The following is a 17,281-nucleotide window of genomic DNA, read 5'->3' as shown; positions in this document are numbered from 1 at the left end:
GTTGGGTTAGGGTTAAAACTAAACTCTGTGTCAGCCATGTTGGGTTAGGGTTTAAACTAAACTAAAACTCTGTGGCAGCCATGTTGGGTTAGGGTTAAAACTAAACTAAAACTCTGTGGCAGCCATGTTGGCTTAGGGTTAAAACTAAACTAAAACTCTGTGGCAGCCATGTTGGGTTAGGGTTAAAACTAAACTAAAACTCTGTGGCAGCCATGTTGGGTTAGGGTTAAAACTAAACTAAAACTCTGTGGCAGCCATGTTGGGTTAGGGTTCAAACTAAACTAAAACTCTGTGGCAGCCATCTTGGGTTATGGTTAAAACTAAACTAAAACTCCATGGCAGCCATGTTGGGTTAGGGTTCAAACTAAACTAAAACTCTGTGGCAGCCATCTTGGGTTATGGTTAAAACTAAACTAAAACTCCATGGCAGCCATGTTGGGTTAGGGTTCAAACTAAACTAAAACTATGTGGCAGCCATGTTGGGTTAGGGTTCAAACTAAACTAAAACTGTGGCAGGCAGGTTGGGTTAGGGTTCAAACTAAACTAAAACTCTGTGGCAGCCATGTTGGGTTAGGGTTCAAACTAAACTAAAACTCTGTGGCAGCCATGTTGGGTTAGGGTTCAAACTAAACTAAAACTCTGTGGCAGCCATGTTGGGTTAGGGTTCAAACTAAACTAAAACTCTGTGGCAGCCATGTTGGCTTAGGGTTCAAACTAAACTAAAACTCTGTGGCAGCCATGTTGGGTGTACCGAAGGCAATGACTGTGACCAATCAAGAAGTGCCCTATTGTTTCATTCTAATTGTTGACTGGGATGCTGTTGGTAAACCAAAGCTTATAAACATAAAATACAGCTGACTTATTCCAGCATTTCTTGGAGAACCACCGTTTTTGTCGAAGCGCTAACAGGCAGACTTGACTGGCAGAGAAGGAACTCAAAAAATTTGATAAAAAATATACACAATGACAATGACTTCTTTTTCCATTAGTTCACAAGAAAATGGTGCCTGTGCTGTTCTTCAGCAGTATTCTATGCAGGGTTCCTACATATTTTTTTCGTTTAAGTTCCTCCCCCCCCAAAACTCAACTTTCTTTATTTAGTTAATGTTCCATGTGATGCATGCTAATTAAAAAATGCCATATCACTTTGTGTATGTTGTAGTCACATCATAAATATCACAATATAGGAAATGACAATGGGAGTACAACTACATAAAATGTGTAGTTCTATTATGTGCATCGGGGTTACTGCACAATATTTTTTAATTTCACCTTCAATTATTTTCCAGACTTTCCATGTGGAGGAACCCTGCCTATTCAGTCATGTGACCCGACTGGTATATTGAGGTCAGTACTCCTATTCTTAGAGCATGGTCATGTGACGTGACTGGTATATCGAGGTCAATACTCCTATTCTTAGAGCACGGTCATGTGACCTGACTGGTATATCGAGGTCAATACTCCTATTCTTAGAGCACGGTCATGTGACCTGACTGGTATATCGAGGTCAATACTCCTATTCTTAGAGCACGGTCATGTGACCCGACTGGTATAATGAGGTCAATACTCCTATTCTTAGAGCACGGTCATGTGACCCGACTGGTATAATGAGGTCAATACTCCTATTCTTAGAGCACGGTCATGTGACCCGACTGGTATATCGAGGTCAATACTCCTATTCTTAGAGCACGGTCATGTGACCCGACTGGTATAATCAGGTCAATACTCCTATTCTTAGAGCACGGTCATGTGACCCGACTGGTATATCGAGGTCAATACTCCTATTCTTAGAGCACGGTCATGTGACCCGACTGGTATAATCAGGTCAATACTCCTATTCTTAGAGCACGGTCATGTGACCCGACTGGTAAAATGAGGTCAATACTCCTATTCTTAGAGCACGGTCATGTGACCTGACTGGTATAATGAGGTCAATACTCCTATTCTTAGAGCACGGTCATGTGACCCGACTGGTATAATCAGGTCAATACTCCTATTCTTAGAGCACGGTCATGTGACCCGACTGGTATAATGAGGTCAATACTCCTATTCTTAGAGCACGGTCATGTGACCTGACTGGTATAATGAGGTCAATACTCCTATTCTTTGCATTGGTTCAACACCAGTCTGTTCAGTAGATGTATCATCGGTATTCGATGACCCCAACTTGGTGCTGAGAGGGATGGAGGGATACAAGTCGACATCAAGTGACCTGGAGTTCATTGAAAAGATGATGCAAGCCAAACGCATCAGAAAACTGCAGGGTGACCTGGCCGAGGTGCAGAGGCAAATGAACAGTGAAACAATGTCCTTGGAGCTGAACTTGGCATCTAAGGCGAACGCCCAGGCCGGACTTGCAGAGTTTCCATCCTGTGAGGAGATCATCAACTTGGCCAGGATGTCCCTCCAGACGAGATGTCCTTCAACTGAGGTCATGTGGCTGGACCCCAAGTCTCTCTTGGCCCAGCTGAAGAAGGGCGATGTCCAGAGACTCATAGCGCAGAAGAGAGACCTCATTGCTCAGAAGAAGACTATGCTGGAAGACAAGAGGAAGAAAGCGGAGAGGGAGACTGGGCAGCAAGGAGGAGTCCTCGCTAAGCAGCTGGTGATAAAGCAGCTGATGAGCGAGTTATTCAGCCTGAAATCCAAACTTACAAAAGTAGAGGAGACCAATGAAGCCCTTCAAATGAAGCTGGAAACAGCAGAAGTAGAAGGTGCGGCTATTCAAGGAGTGCAAGCTACCAAAAGCAGAATGCAAGCACCCAAAGGCAAAGTGCGTGCTCCAAAACGTCAAGGGAGGACAAGGGAGGCCACTAAAACTCCTATTCTTAGAGCACGGTCATGTGACCCGACTGGTATATCGAGGTCAGTACTCCTATTCTTAGAGCACGGTCATGTGACCCGACTGGTATATCGAGGTCAGTACTCCTATTCTTAGAGCACGGTCATGTGACCCGACTGGTATATCGAGGTCAGTGCTCCTATTCTTAGAGCACAGTCATGTGACCCGACTGGTATATCGAGGTCAGTGCTCCTATTCTTAGAGCATGATGCATTTTGGAGCCAGGCCTGATGGTGTTGAATCACAGCCAGCTGGTCAGTGAGTCACCGTGCTGCTGTCCACCTGCGTTGCCTCCACTGTTCTGACAGCACCATGAAGGTGCAGCGCATCCTGGCTGTCAGAGATTCAATTAGGGAGGAGCGTGCCGGGTGCTCTGTACTAATAAAGTGTCTGAAGACGAGGTGTGCTACCATCGACATGGAGTCTGGCTTCTCAACATGACAAAGGAGGTGGAGGAAGTCATCAGCGACCCTACGTAGACAAAAGGTCATTGCGATGGTGTTGTGGTCAGTGGCTGGCTGCAGACAGTATCCCATCATCTTTAACCATGGTCTTCTGTGCCGGGGCAGAATCTAAGTCACAATGAACGGGAGTGAACGACCAGCTTGCAGGTCCAAGGACCATATCTTACGCCCCCAGTGCAAGGGCAAGTGTTCTCTTTGTTGGTAGTTTCTAGCACTCAACAGCTTCCTTCTTGTTATGTTGGAAACGACAACATGGATGAGGAAAAGCTAATTGGCAAAATTCCCCCAAAAATCTAATAAAAATGGATGAGTGTAAACCACATGTGAAATAGTTTGTGCCGTACAGCTGGCTAGATGTATGGACACAATATAGACACTACAGTCTAGGTGCAGCATCTGTGCCCCTCATTTGCTTCCAATGCATTGGGACCTGAACTCTTCCGTTACTATTCAGTGAAGTTGATTTGGATTCTGTTAGCATACATTCTCATTCACCTGTCAGATGTTCTGTTGGTCCAATCAATGTGTTTACATGTATACAGAGACGTGTCAATGAATGTGTTTACATGTATACAGAGACATGAATGTGTTTACATGTATACAGAGACATGAATGTGTTTACATGTATACAGAGACATGAATGTGTTTACATGTATACAGAGACATGAATGTGTTTACATGTATACAGAGACATGAATGTGTTTACATGTATACAGAGACATGAATGTGTTTACATGTATACAGAGACATGAATGTGTTTACATGTATACAGAGACATGAATGTGTTTACATGTATACAGAGACGTGAATGTGTTTACATGTATACAGAGACATGAATGTGTTTACATGTATACAGAGACATGAATGTGTTTACATGTATACAGAGACGTGAATGTGTTTACATGTATACAGAGACGTGAATGTGTTTACATGTATACAGAGACATGAATGTGTTTACATGTATACAGAGACGTTAATGTGTTTACATGTATACAGAGACGTGAATGTGTTTACATGTATACAGAGACATGAATGTGTTTACATGTATACAGAGACATGAATGTGTTTACATGTATACAGAGACGTCTGAATGTGTTTACATGTATACAGAGACGCGAATGTGTTTACATGTATACAGAGACGTGAATGTGTTTACATGTATACAGAGACGTGAATGTGTTTACATGTATACAGAGACGTGTGACCCCTCAACAGCCATGGCTTGCTGTGTTTCTGCGGAGGCAAACCTTGTACTTTGAAAAGCTATTGAAAACCTATACCCAGGCGTTGCACATCATAGTTCATTCTAATATTCTACCCAGATTAGTGCACGGTCACATTTCTTTCTCAATTTGTATCATTTTCAAACTACACGTATTGCTAAGGTGAAGCAGTGATCACTGGATTGACCTGAACTTTGATGGTGAGTGTTGAACCCAGAGCTTCAGCTGATAAGTGACAGTATAGTTGATGGTGAGTGTTGAACCCAGAGCTCCAGCTGATAAGTGATGGTATAGTTGATGGTGAGTGTTGAACCCAGAGCTCCAGCTGATAAGTGATGGTATAGTTGATGGTGAGTGTTGAACCCAGAGCTTCAGCTGATAAGCGACAGTATAGTTGATGGTGAGTGTTGAACCCAGAGCTCCAGCTGATAAGCGACAGTATAGTTGATGGTGAGTGTTGAACCCAGAGCTTCAGCTGATAAGCGACAGTATAGTTGATGGTGAGTGTTGAACACAGAGCTCCAGCTGATAAGTGACAGTATAGTTGATGGTGAGTGTTGCACCCAGAGCTCCAGCTGATAAGCGACAGTATAGTTGATGGTGAGTGTTGAACCCAGAGCTCCAGCTGATAAGCGACAGTATAGTTGATGGTGAGTGTTGAACCCAGAGCTCCAGCTGATAAGTGACAGTATAGTTGATGGGGAGTGTTGAACCCAGAGCTTCAGCTGATAAGTGACGGTATAGTTGATGGTGAGTGTTGAACCCAGAGCTCCAGCTGATAAGTGACGTATAAGCTGATGGTGGTGAGTGTTGAACCCAGAGCTCCAGCTGATAAGTGACGGTATAGCTGCTGAAAGCGTTTTGCAGAAGAGTGTGTGAGGGTTTAGGATCAGAGTGTGTGCATACCAGTGTGCGTAAGTGTGTGTGTGTGTGTGTTGTTTGGGGTTGGGGTGTGAGAGAGGGGGAAGCTGTTCTACGTCCCTTTAGGCGGCGTCCATTTTAAGGCGGTGGGGTCGATGGTCTTGCCGTTGCCCCGCTTGGTCTCCTTGGCCTTCCAGTCGTCAATGAGGTCCTGCAGGATGAGGAGGTGTTTTAGTGTTTAGCTATGCTAAAGAGGTCCTGCAGGATGAGGAGGTGTTTTAGTGTGCTATGCTAAAGTGTTTTAGTGTGCTATGCTAAAGTGTTTTAGTGTGCTATGCTAAAGTGTTTTAGTGTGCTATGCTAAAGGCAAATCAACAAATATCCATAGATTTCTGTTGCGGCGCCATCTTGAGGAGCAATTTGCTACAAGATGCCCTCTATTGTGGAACACTACAGAAGTGTCAAACAAACGTTAATATCTCAAAAACTCTACATCACATTGCTTATACAGTATATTGACATTGTGAGTTAGAGCACAAGTAGCTGAAGGGTTTGATGTATAATATTGTAGGTATCATCACGCACTCAAGGATGGCTCCATAGGATCCCATTATAAAGGTTGAAAAAAAAGTATATAAAATTTAAACTGCGATTTCTCAAAAAGTACAAAAAGTATCATAAAGCTGAATAAGCACAATAAAGTACTAAAAGTGTTGACCTGTTTAAACTTTAAATTGAGTGTGTAGTACAAAGTATGAAAGAGTAGTTATAGTTCAAAGAGTTACTAAAGGTATTAAAAAGTTGCGTGCTGCGTTCGGTCTTCAAGATGGCGGCCACAACAAAAACGTCGTGTGACTGAAACCTATGAATACAGTACGTAGGTGAAATGTGCCCACCCCCCTTTTCAGAGTTCTTGAAGTAAATCTCCCATTCATTCTATTCTACATACTCCAAGTTTTAGGCTTTGAATGAGCCCAACCAATCAGCTGCCAATTGAATCAGTTAAAGGGACACTTCACCAAAAAACAATACCGATTTATTTTGCACATGATCTCACAAATATCTGAAAACTGTAAACCATTTAGCAGACATTAATTTAGTTTGATAGTTTGCATATTGTGGCAATAAAAGTGATTCTGATAGTTATTGAGAGTTGACTTAAGTGTGGACCAGTGATGTCATCACAAGACTGTCCACAATGATTCAGTGGCTTCTGATGACATCACTGGTCCACACTTAACTCAGATCAACTCTCAATAACTGTCAAACTAAATGAATGCGGATATGTGCGAGATCTTGTGCAAAATAAATCAGCATTGTTTTTTCGGTGAAGTATCCCTTTAAGGCTGTTAATGGCGTTTCCTACCTGTCGCTTTAAAACCAGGTGCTTTCCCTTCCAGTACTTGAGCATCTGGAGAGACTGCAGTGTGCTCACAATGTCCACCGGGTTCACGGCCGTCTCCTGGCTGATCTCTATCAACACAACAGAACAACAGGAGCACAACTGTGTCAATAAAACTAGTCTGGCTGATCTCTACCAACACAACAGAACAACAGGAAGCACAACTGTGTCATTCAAACTAGTCTGGGGCTCGAAGATGTTGTCCATGTTCAAAATATTATCAACAGTGCATTGTGATCTTTTGATTGTGTTTTGTGGTGTTTATGTGTATGTCAATTTATTATCTTGTCTTCCAGCGAGAACCACAATCCACTCTCTTGGGCTATCCTATAAGGGTCTAGTGCCCTATGAACTGGTCAACTGTATGTATTTTGACATTTCCCAAATCAAATCAAAATTCAAATGATATTGGTAAAAATTAGGACGATCGATAGATAGATGGATGGATGGATAGATAGATACTGTAGATACATCCCCGAAAGGAAATTCCAGTGTTTCAGCGGCAATATATATACATGACAAAAAACACATATATCTTATAAAAACACACAGAATGAGGTACAGTAGGTGGGAAAAGGGAATTACAATACAAAAACTACTATAACAACTGTTTGGAGGAAAGACTTCTAGTCCTGGCCTTCCACTCCTACTTTAGAATATACACTGTAAGGCATATTATATTATGTTGCTATTAAATACTAATACTGTAATACAAAATGTGCCATGTGCATGTGGATATACACTGTAAGGTATATTATATTGCTATTTAAGTATGCCTTAAGTACGGAATGTGCTATGTGCATGTCCAGTGTGCACTGTGCACATAGGGGAGGAGGAGTCTCCTCTCCTGGCACAGAGTGGAGTTGTTGTAGATGGTTATGGTGGTGGGCAGGAAAGACCTCCTGTAATGGTCCTTACTGCAGTGGAGCTGACAGTGTCTAAAGCCTCAGACACACCAGGAGAACTTACTGCAGTGGAGCTGACACAGTCTCTAAAGCCTCAGACACACCAGGAGAACTTACTGCAGTGGAGCTGACACAGTGTCTAAAGCCTCAGACACACCAGGAGAACTTACTGCAGTGGAGCTGACACAGTCTCTAAAGCCTCAGACACACCAGGAGAACTTACTGCAGTGGAGCTGACACAGTGTCTAAAGCCTCAGACACACCAGGAGAACTTACTGCAGTGGAGCTGTGACACAGTCTCTAAAGCCTCAGACACACCAGGAGAACTTACTGCAGTGGAGCTGTGATGCAGTGTCTAAAGCCTCAGACACACCAGGAGAACTTACTGCAGTGGAGCTGACACAGTGTCTAAAGCCTCAGACACACCAGGAGAACTTACTGCAGTGGAGCTGTGACACAGTGTCTAAAGCCTCAGACACACCAGGAGAACTTACTGCAGTGGAGCTGTGACACAGTCTCTAAAGCCTCAGACACACCAGGAGAACTTACTGCAGTGGAGCTGACACAGTCTCTAAAGCCTCAGACACACCAGGAGAACTTACTGCAGTGGAGCTGTGATGCAGTCTCTAAAGCCTCAGACACACCAGGAGAACTTACTGCAGTGGAGCTGTGATGCAGTGTCTAAAGCCTCAGACACACCAGGAGAACTTACTGCAGTGGAGCTGACACAGTCTCTAAAGCCTCAGACACACCAGGAGAACTTACTGCAGTGGAGCTGACACAGTGTCTAAAGCCTCAGACACACCAGGAGAACTTACTGCAGTGGAGCTGTGACACAGTCTCTAAAGCCTCAGACACACCAGGAGAACTTACTGCAGTGGAGCTGACACAGTGTCTAAAGCCTCAGACACACCAGGAGAACTTACTGCAGTGGAGCTGACACAGTGTCTAAAGCCTCAGACACACCAGGAGAACTTACTGCAGTGGAGCTGACACAGTCTCTAAAGCCTCAGACACACCAGGAGAACTTACTGCAGTGGAGCTGTGACACAGTCTCTAAAGCCTCAGACACACCAGGAGAACTTACTGCAGTGGAGCTGACACAGTGTCTAAAGCCTCAGACACACCAGGAGAACTTACTGCAGTGGAGCTGACACAGTGTCTAAAGCCTCATACACACCAGGAGAACTTACTGCAGTGGAGCTGACACAGTCTCTAAAGCCTCAGACACACCAGGATAACTTACTGCAGTGGAGCTGTGATGCAGTCTCTAAAGCCTCAGACACACCAGGAGAACTTACTACAGTGGAGCTGACGCAGTGTCTAAAGCCTCAGACACACCAGGAGAACTTACTGCAGTGGAGCTGACACAGTCTCTAAAGCCTCAGACACACCAGGAGAACTTACTGCAGTGGAGCTGACACAGTCTCTAAAGCCTCAGACACACCAGGAGAACTTACTGCAGTGGAGCTGACACAGTGTCTAAAGCCTCAGACACACCAGGAGAACTTACTGCAGTGGAGCTGACACAGTCTCTAAAGCCTCAGACACACCAGGAGAACTTACTGCAGTGGAGCTGACACAGTGTCTAAAGCCTCAGACACACCAGGAGAACTTACTACAGTGGAGCTGACACAGTGTCTAAAGCCTCAGACACACCAGGAGAACTTACTACAGTGGAGCTGACACAGTGTCTAAAGCCTCAGACACACCAGGAGAACTTACTACAGTGGAGCTGACACAGTGTCTAAAGCCTCAGACACACCAGGAGAACTTACTGCAGTGGAGCTGACACAGTGTCTAAAGCCTCAGACACACCAGGAGAACTTACTGCAGTGGAGCTGACACCGTCTCTAAAGCCTCAGACACACCAGGAGAACTTACTGCAGTGGAGCTGACACAGTGTCTAAAGCCTCAGACACCCCTCAGAACTAGAAAGGACTAGCAGCAACTGGAGCCCGAGTCCCGATCGATGCATCACCTCACGTCTCCTGTCTGTTTGGTGTGTCTGGGGCTTTAGAACAGTGGTTCTCAAACCTTTTCACATCAAGGACCCCTAAACGGACACAAATTAGACCACGGACCCCCATTTGATTAGATTTTGTCCCAGGGTCCCCATCTGTTAAGCTTTTTGCTTTTAGATGTTTTATTACAGAAATCCATGACCAAAATCATCATACATTCTATCATTGTGTTACTTATGAATGGCTAGGTGCGCAGAGTGTTTGGTGTGGCTGGGCTAGGCGTGCAGAGTGTTTGGTGTGTCTGGGCTAGGCGCGCAGAGTGTCTGGTGTGATTCGAGCTGTCAAAAGGCAACAAAGCCTCGCTCCCGGCCAATCCCGGCGCTTGACTGCTGCGTAGGCAGGCGCAGGGCGTGGTCTGCCCAAAACCAGGGTGGGTTCCGTAATAATGCAGCAGTGAGAGCTCTATCCAGTTTCAGCTGCACGCAGAGTGAAAATAAAGGCTATATTCCAACTTTGATATCGGCAAAATGACAAATGGCCAAAACTCTCAAAATGTTGGCATATCCCTTTAACTATTGTTGACGCGTGGAGCAGCAGCCATCTTGGATTTTTGAGGTTGGGGCTGGTGAAGCTCCCCTGAGTTCGGCAGAGAAGATCCGAGGACAGGTGACGTCACAGGGGGAGTTCATGACCTTTGAACCGTGAAATCCCCAGCTCCCAGTTTAAATGGAATGCATCATTAGAAGCTCCCAGCGTTTGGAGCGTGTGGTTCAGTCCTGACCTTTGATGGAGATCTCCTTGCCCTGGAAGTTGTTCAAGTAGCGCAGCAGCACCTCCTTCCAGTAACTACGGTAGCTGATGAGGCCCAGATCAGACAGGGGCCGTTCAGGTGAGCCCACCTTCTCCTCCACCTTGGACAACAGGTAACCTGGCAGGACGGATCAGATTGGGATTAATGTTTCTTCTATTTAGTCATTCACATCACATGATGTTGTGGGCTACTCTTTCCTTCAAGCATTCTCCTAGTGAGAAAACTGGAAATGGCGGACACACACACACACACACACACACACACACACACACACACACACACACACACACACACACACACACACACACAGCAGTATCAGTATAAACTTAGACTGGACCTAATTTAATAATATGGCATCAGCCGATCCAGTAGCTCAGATATAAAATCAAATAGCTGGTGAATAAACTTAGTCCTGAACTGCTGAGCGGGCTATCTCAAGCCAGCAGTATCAGTATAAACTTAGACTTGACCTACCGTAAATTCCGGACTATAAGCCGCACCTTTTTTCCCGTTTTTTGGCCTTTTTTGGCCCCTGCGGCTTATATAACGGTGCGGCTTATCTATGGATTTAAAAAAAAAAAAAAAAAAAAAAAAAAAATCTCTCTTTTTTAGCACTCTTTCTAACTATAAATCCTATATAACTATAATAAGTTTTAATTTCCTCTCTTGCCCTCTTTTCACCACACTGTATGACACTGTATGACACTGTGTGCACTGTAAAAAACAACACAGGTGGTGTTGTGTTATGTTGTTTTGTTGAAATGTTAATAAATGGGAGCTTCCTCAAACAGCCATCTCTTTCCCGACAATCCCCTCTGTGCATGAACCCTTACATATGGTAATTAAACATTAAAACACAAAAAAAAAAAAAAAAAAAAAAACATTAAAACACCCGCGGCTTATAGTCCAGTGCGGCTTATATAAGAAAAAAATAGTCAACTTTGCAGGTGCGGCTTATACACCGGTGCGGCTTATAGTCCGGAATTTACGGTAATTTAATTTAATAATATGGCATCAGCCGATCCAATAGCTCAGATATAAATTCAAATAGCTGGTGAATAAACTTAGTCCTGAACTGCTGAGCGGGCTATCACAAGCCAGCAGTATCAATATAAACTTAGACTTGACCTAATTTAATAATATGGCATCAGCCGATCCAGTAGCTCGGATATAAAATCAAATAGCTGATGAATAAACTTAGTCCTGAACTGCTGAGCGGGCTATCTCAAGCCAGCAGTATCAGTATAAACTTAGACTTGACCTAATTTAATAATATGGCATCAGCCGACCCAGTAGCTCAGATATAAAATCAAATAGCTGGTGAATAAACTTAGTCCTGAACTGCTGAGCGGGCTATCTCAAGCCAGCAGTATCAGTATAAACTTAGACTTGACCTAATTTAATAATATGGCATCAGCCGATCCAGTAGCTCAGATAGATTTTAGCTGGTGAATAAACCTAGTCCTGAACTGCTGAGCGGGCTATCACAAGCCAGCAGTATCAGTCTAAACTTAGACCTAGACTACCTAGACCTGAATTAGCAGTATAATATTAGTCATCCTAAATAATCCTAATAAATTTTGATTTGACCTAATTTTATTGTTGTCTATAGAGTTAGTTCCACCTCTGCGCAGATTCCCCCGCTCTCTTCTCTCTCTCCCCCTCAGGTGTCCTTCATTGGCCTGACGTACACCCCACCGCTGCAGCCCTAGGTCCGGCCGTCATCGCCCTAGCCACCTGTCGTCACTCTAGGCCATCTACCCACTACTCCTTCTACTGTCTGACACCCCGGGCTCATCACCATCACCGACCCCTATCCTCATCATCCTGGTCACCTGCTTGCCTAAGGGAAGGGGGGGGGGCGCCCCCCCAGCCCCCCCCCCCCCGCCGCCTCATCATCACCTCCAACTCCTATCCTCCCCTCCTCTTAATCATCACCTCCGACTCCTATCCTCCCCTCCCCTCCTCTTAATCCATGTCACCAACGCGGACTCATGGATTCCTCAGATCATCCTCATGGAACTCCCAATCTTGTTACCCCTTTTTTCACCTAGCTAATTAACTAGTATTCTCTAAACCTACGAACACTTAAAGACTGCATTTTCTATTTCTTTTTGGACTCTACTTTTTAGATTTTCAACTCCCTTCCCTGATCTTAGGATAATTTAAAAATTACATTTTTATATCCCTTCTGTTGGACTCTTTTTTACATTTTCAATTTTCTGTTCTCTTGTAAATTTTATTTCCATAATAAACCATTCACAGAGTTTCATTATCGGAAACTCTGTGCATGGTTTAGCCCGGCATCTCTCGGCCTGTCTCGGAGGGGAGTCCCCAGATGGGGGTCCGCTGCTGTGGCCTGGGTGGGCCCGTCCCCCGCGTGGCCTGCTCTCACGCTCTCAGTCACTATGCTGGTGGCTGGGGGCTGGGGGGGCGGGTCGCGTGGGGGCTGGGTCCGCCCGGGCCGCAGCAATGGGCCCCTAGCACAACGACCTCACAAGGTTCCTCCTCAGCCAAGTCACTGGGGCAATCCATGTGGCGATCCATGTGTGGATTGCCACCATATGGTGGAAAGGTTTTCTTGCGTTCACTGGGGGTGAGGGGGTGCCGCTGTGTCCCGGCCTGGCCTTCCCTCCCACGCCTTATGTGGGCGGGGGCCGGGTCGGGGGGCATCGGTGCTCTTCATCACTGGTCGAGGGCTGCCGGTTGGTTTAGAACAGCTTAGGTAGGCGATAGATTAGCTACAGCCTAAGGCTGACCTGTTAGTGTTCAGGCTAAAATCAGACTAGAGCAGGGTAGGATAGGCCAGATTAGGCTGTAGATTAGCTAGATACTATGTCCCAGTTAGCTCTGGTTAATGCTTAGAGTAGTCAGTTGTCTGATCTTCTCCCCCCCCCCCCCCTCTCTCTTTCCCCCTTCCCCCGCTTCTTCCCTTCTTCCCCCTTCTTGTTCTCCTCTCTTTCCATGCTCTTTCCTCCCCCACATCCCACCGCCCCCCCCTCCCTTCTCCTGCTCTCTCCTCCTTCTCCCCCCCCTCTGCTCCTTCTCCTCTTCTCCCCTATTTTCCTGAATCCCTGCCACTTCCTGCTCTCCCTTCTCTCACATTCCCCCTGCTCTCCTTCCCCTGCACCCTCCCACCTCTCCTTCTCTGCCTCTCTCCTCCTCTCTGTCCTCCCCCCTCTCTCACATTCCCCCTGCTCTCCTTCCCCTGCACCCTCCCACCTCTCCTTCTCTGTTCTCTCCTCCTCCACATTTCCCATTTTCTCCCCACCCTCGCCCTAATCCGGGCCCGTATCCTACTCCCTCCCTCCACCCTAGACCCTACCTCTACTCTACCTCCCCTGTACCCTTCCACCTCTCCTTCTCTGTCCTCTCCCCTCTCTCACATTCCCGCTGCTCTCCTTCCCCTGCGCCCTCCCACCTCTCCTTCTCTGTTCTCTCCTCCTCTCTGCCCTCTCCTCCCTCTCACATTCCCCCTGCTCTCCCTCCCCTGCACCCTCCCACCTCTCCTTCTCTGTTCTCTCCTCCTCCACATTTCCCATTTCTCCCCACCCTCGCCCTAATCCGGGCCCGTATCCTACTCCCTCCCCTCCCCCAACCCTAGACCCTACCCCTACCCTGGCTCTCCCTCCCCTGCACCCTCATCTCTCCTCCTCTGTTCTCTCCTCCTCCACATTTCCTATTTTCTCCCCACCTCCCCCCTCTCCTCCCTCCTCCCTCTCCCTCCCTCCTCCACTCTCCTGCTTTCTTCAAATGTTCAAATGTTATCTTTATTCTGTATATTCTTGTTACTGTGTGTTAGCTAGAATCAGCTAGACATACTTTCTGTGAAGCCCTCTGAGACATGCTTGTGAATTAGGGCTATATAAATAAACTTGACTTGACTTGACTTGGTATACAAATGACGAAAAGAAATGTGCAATAGAGAACCCAAGTGAACGTCACTTCCTGCTTCAGCACTGTACCAGAGATTTTCATCCGCCATTTATTTCCCCATATAGACATTTCGTAAAATGCTTATAAAAAAAAACACTCAGCTATATTTAGAATTGGGAGAGACCATAGAACATTTCACTCGGACCAAAACTAAAAAAACTACATTGAAAAAATATTTTTCTTTAAATCCGCAATGTTTTACGTTTTGGTCCGAGTGAAATGTTATGCGGTCTCTCCTGTTTCTAAATATATCTGAACCGTTTGGTACAACTATTTTTTATAAGCATTTTATGAAATGTCTATGGGAAAATAAATGGCGGATGAACATCTCTGGTACAGTGCTGAAGCAGGAAGTGACGTTCACTTTGGCTCTCTATATTGATCACTGCAATTTCCAAATCACAAGAGGCTGCAGTGCTGTTGTGTTTTCAGAAGGGAAGATGTTCTCTGCAGCCTCCTAAACAGACTGTTATTGTGCTGGGCACAATGCCTGGCTATTGTGTGCTGTATTTTATCACACACACATACTCACACACACACACACACACACACACACACACACACACACACACACACACACACACACACACACACACACACACACACACGTATACTCACTGAAGTCTATGAGCATCTTGCCGTAGCCCTGCCTCATGTACTGTGGCATGGTGAGGATACAGGACACGTTGTAGTTGAGGAAAGAGTTCTTCTCCTGCACGAGAGGAACCAGCTGTTAACATTAGGGATTGACCAACATGCCTTCTTTCTCAGGCTGATAGCCCTACTCATATCTTGGCACTAACAAGTGCTGATGGCTGTTTGCTTCCAATATCCATCTTCTTGACATTGGTCCATTCTCATGCCAAAAATTACAAGTCTCTAGCACTTCCCCGAGGATTAATTTAGTAAAAAGCATTGCCATCCAATTAGATGAATAAATACAATTTCATAGACAGTTTTGGCAGAATTGTGTTGGTAGGGAACAGTTTGGAACCTAGCTTATGTCCTGTTGCACTAGGAAACACTGGAACAGGAAGTCAGCTGGGGGCAGTTTAGAATGTTATCAAATTGAAACAGTCTATAGACTTTTTATATAGCTGTGGTCTTCACCAACATCGACAGTTTACAACAATATATCATAAAAGGCCAACACCGGCCATTATAGAGGTACAGAGTCCCACAAATACCCCCCCCCCCCCCCCTCCCCACTCCACATCCACCAACATTTCCGATTGGACTTGGTGGCGGAGCGGCACTGCAGCAAGCATTTAAAAATGAATTATCTAACCAACTAAAAGGCATCTAAAATCTAATAAAGGAGGATAAGGAAATGTCTAATATGCAGCCTGTTTTCTAATTAGACTTAGAGAAATTAGAGAAAAACGAAGGAGCCTTCTGCTATTATTTTCTTTTCAACAAATCATTCAGTTAGTTGCATTACATAACCTCCCTCTGTCATATCAATGGGATATCAATGGGACAATAATCCATTTGAAGTGTGTGGACAGACACAGGTTTTCTCCTGCACAGCACAGCACAGCACACACACCTACCAAGCTACAACCCAACCGTGTTACTGGCAGAGATGTAATCCTACAGACAACATGCAAAAACAGATTGATTCAGAACATTTCGATGTACACATTCATTTATACTCGCTTCTTTCCCTTAACTTGAAATTGAATTTAGAAAACTGAATTGAACAAAAACACAGATAGTGTATTGAACATTATACCATGGCCTGGGGTAATATGCAATTCTGAAAAGCATTTAACACATTCACTGCCAACAGTTTTTTTTTTTTACTGTAGGTAGCTTCTGCCAAGGTTTTTTTTTGAGGATTCTGGCTCATCTTTCAAGAGCCGAGGATTATTTTCTGCTAGGACTTGGTGAACACAAAATATCTCAAAATAACTAATAGAATGTGTGCTTTCTCTGTCTAAAAGAGTTAGTTTGTAGAGTTAGTAGTTATGTAGGCATTAGCAGTTGAATACAGCATGGTTTCAGCATCTGAAAATTAAAGCGGAGATAAATGCCTTTTTGTGAAATTCGATAGAACAGTCACTTTAAACATTTATTTTTGGCATCAGTAAGACATCAGACATCTAAACAATAGTTTTGAACAGTAATTTCCTCCATAACAGCAGGAAACCCCCCTCTCCTTCAAACTCCTCCCTCCGTGGCTGTTCTCCTCCTCCCTCCGTGGCTGCAGCGGGTGTGTCACAAGCGAGTTTCTGCTGCCTGTCTGCTGCTGCTGCTGCTGCTCGTCGGGCCGCGGGCGAGTCTGGATGGGGCTCGCTCGTTTCTTGGGGTTTCGGTTGAGAGCTTTGATGAAGCTTTGTGCGATTCTGGGCTTTATGCTGCGTGTTTCAAAGTGTGTTGTACCCAGTCTATTTTTGGAACCCCCCACCGTTGTGCGCCACCGTTGTGCTCCAGCGCGAAAGCGTTTTCGCCTACAGTATGAGAATGGCTTCCTCACGCTTTTCCCTGCAGTTTTGGCTGGCTTTCAATAGTCTGGAGAGCACTGTCGCCACTTAGTGGGTCGGTGGAATGGGTTGTACACGTTCGGTGGCTCCCATATTTTTATAGGAGATGTAAAAGGGTTAGATCAACGTCCCACCTCGTTAACTCGTCCACGGCAGTCAACCGTTGTTGTTTTTTTGACGAGTTAACTCGTCCACGGCAGTGAACGTGTTAAATGAATTGAATGAATTGAAAATGAATTCCTGTCTGCTACTGCTATAGTCTAGAAACGTCAAATCAATATTTGTGTGGAAGCAGAGGAGGGGTTTCTGGCACAACTTCACCTACGTCCAAGGAGGGAAAAGTGATGATCCTGATGAAAGCCAGAAGCCCAAACGCCTGGCTCTAAT

General features: G+C 45.2%; 1 protein-coding gene across 6 annotated transcripts in view; it reads right to left on the bottom strand.

The window, feature by feature from the left end:
* Positions 1-5,502: 5,502 nt before the first annotated feature.
* LOC310787520 (histone acetyltransferase KAT7-like) overlaps positions 5,503-17,281 on the bottom strand; it is a gene marked incomplete at both ends in the record, with an annotated part of 46,519 nt that continues 34,740 nt past the window's right edge. For all 6 annotated transcript variants that reach the window (XM_083648962.1, XM_083648959.1, XM_083648960.1 and 3 more), the window contains 4 exons: positions 5,503-5,601; positions 6,757-6,863; positions 10,443-10,589; positions 15,027-15,120. In XM_083648962.1, the coding sequence (XP_083505088.1) occupies positions 5,503-5,601; positions 6,757-6,863; positions 10,443-10,589; positions 15,027-15,120 (447 nt within the window). The remainder of the gene's footprint in view (positions 5,602-6,756; positions 6,864-10,442; positions 10,590-15,026; positions 15,121-17,281) is intronic.

The sequence above is a fragment of the Poromitra crassiceps genome, assembly GCF_964638095.1.
Source record: "Poromitra crassiceps genome assembly, chromosome: 13".
In the NCBI taxonomy this organism is placed as follows: Eukaryota; Metazoa; Chordata; class Actinopteri; order Beryciformes; family Melamphaidae; genus Poromitra; species Poromitra crassiceps.
The sequence above is the reverse complement of the archived record's forward strand: the minus strand, read 5'-3'. Positions and strand labels throughout refer to the sequence as shown.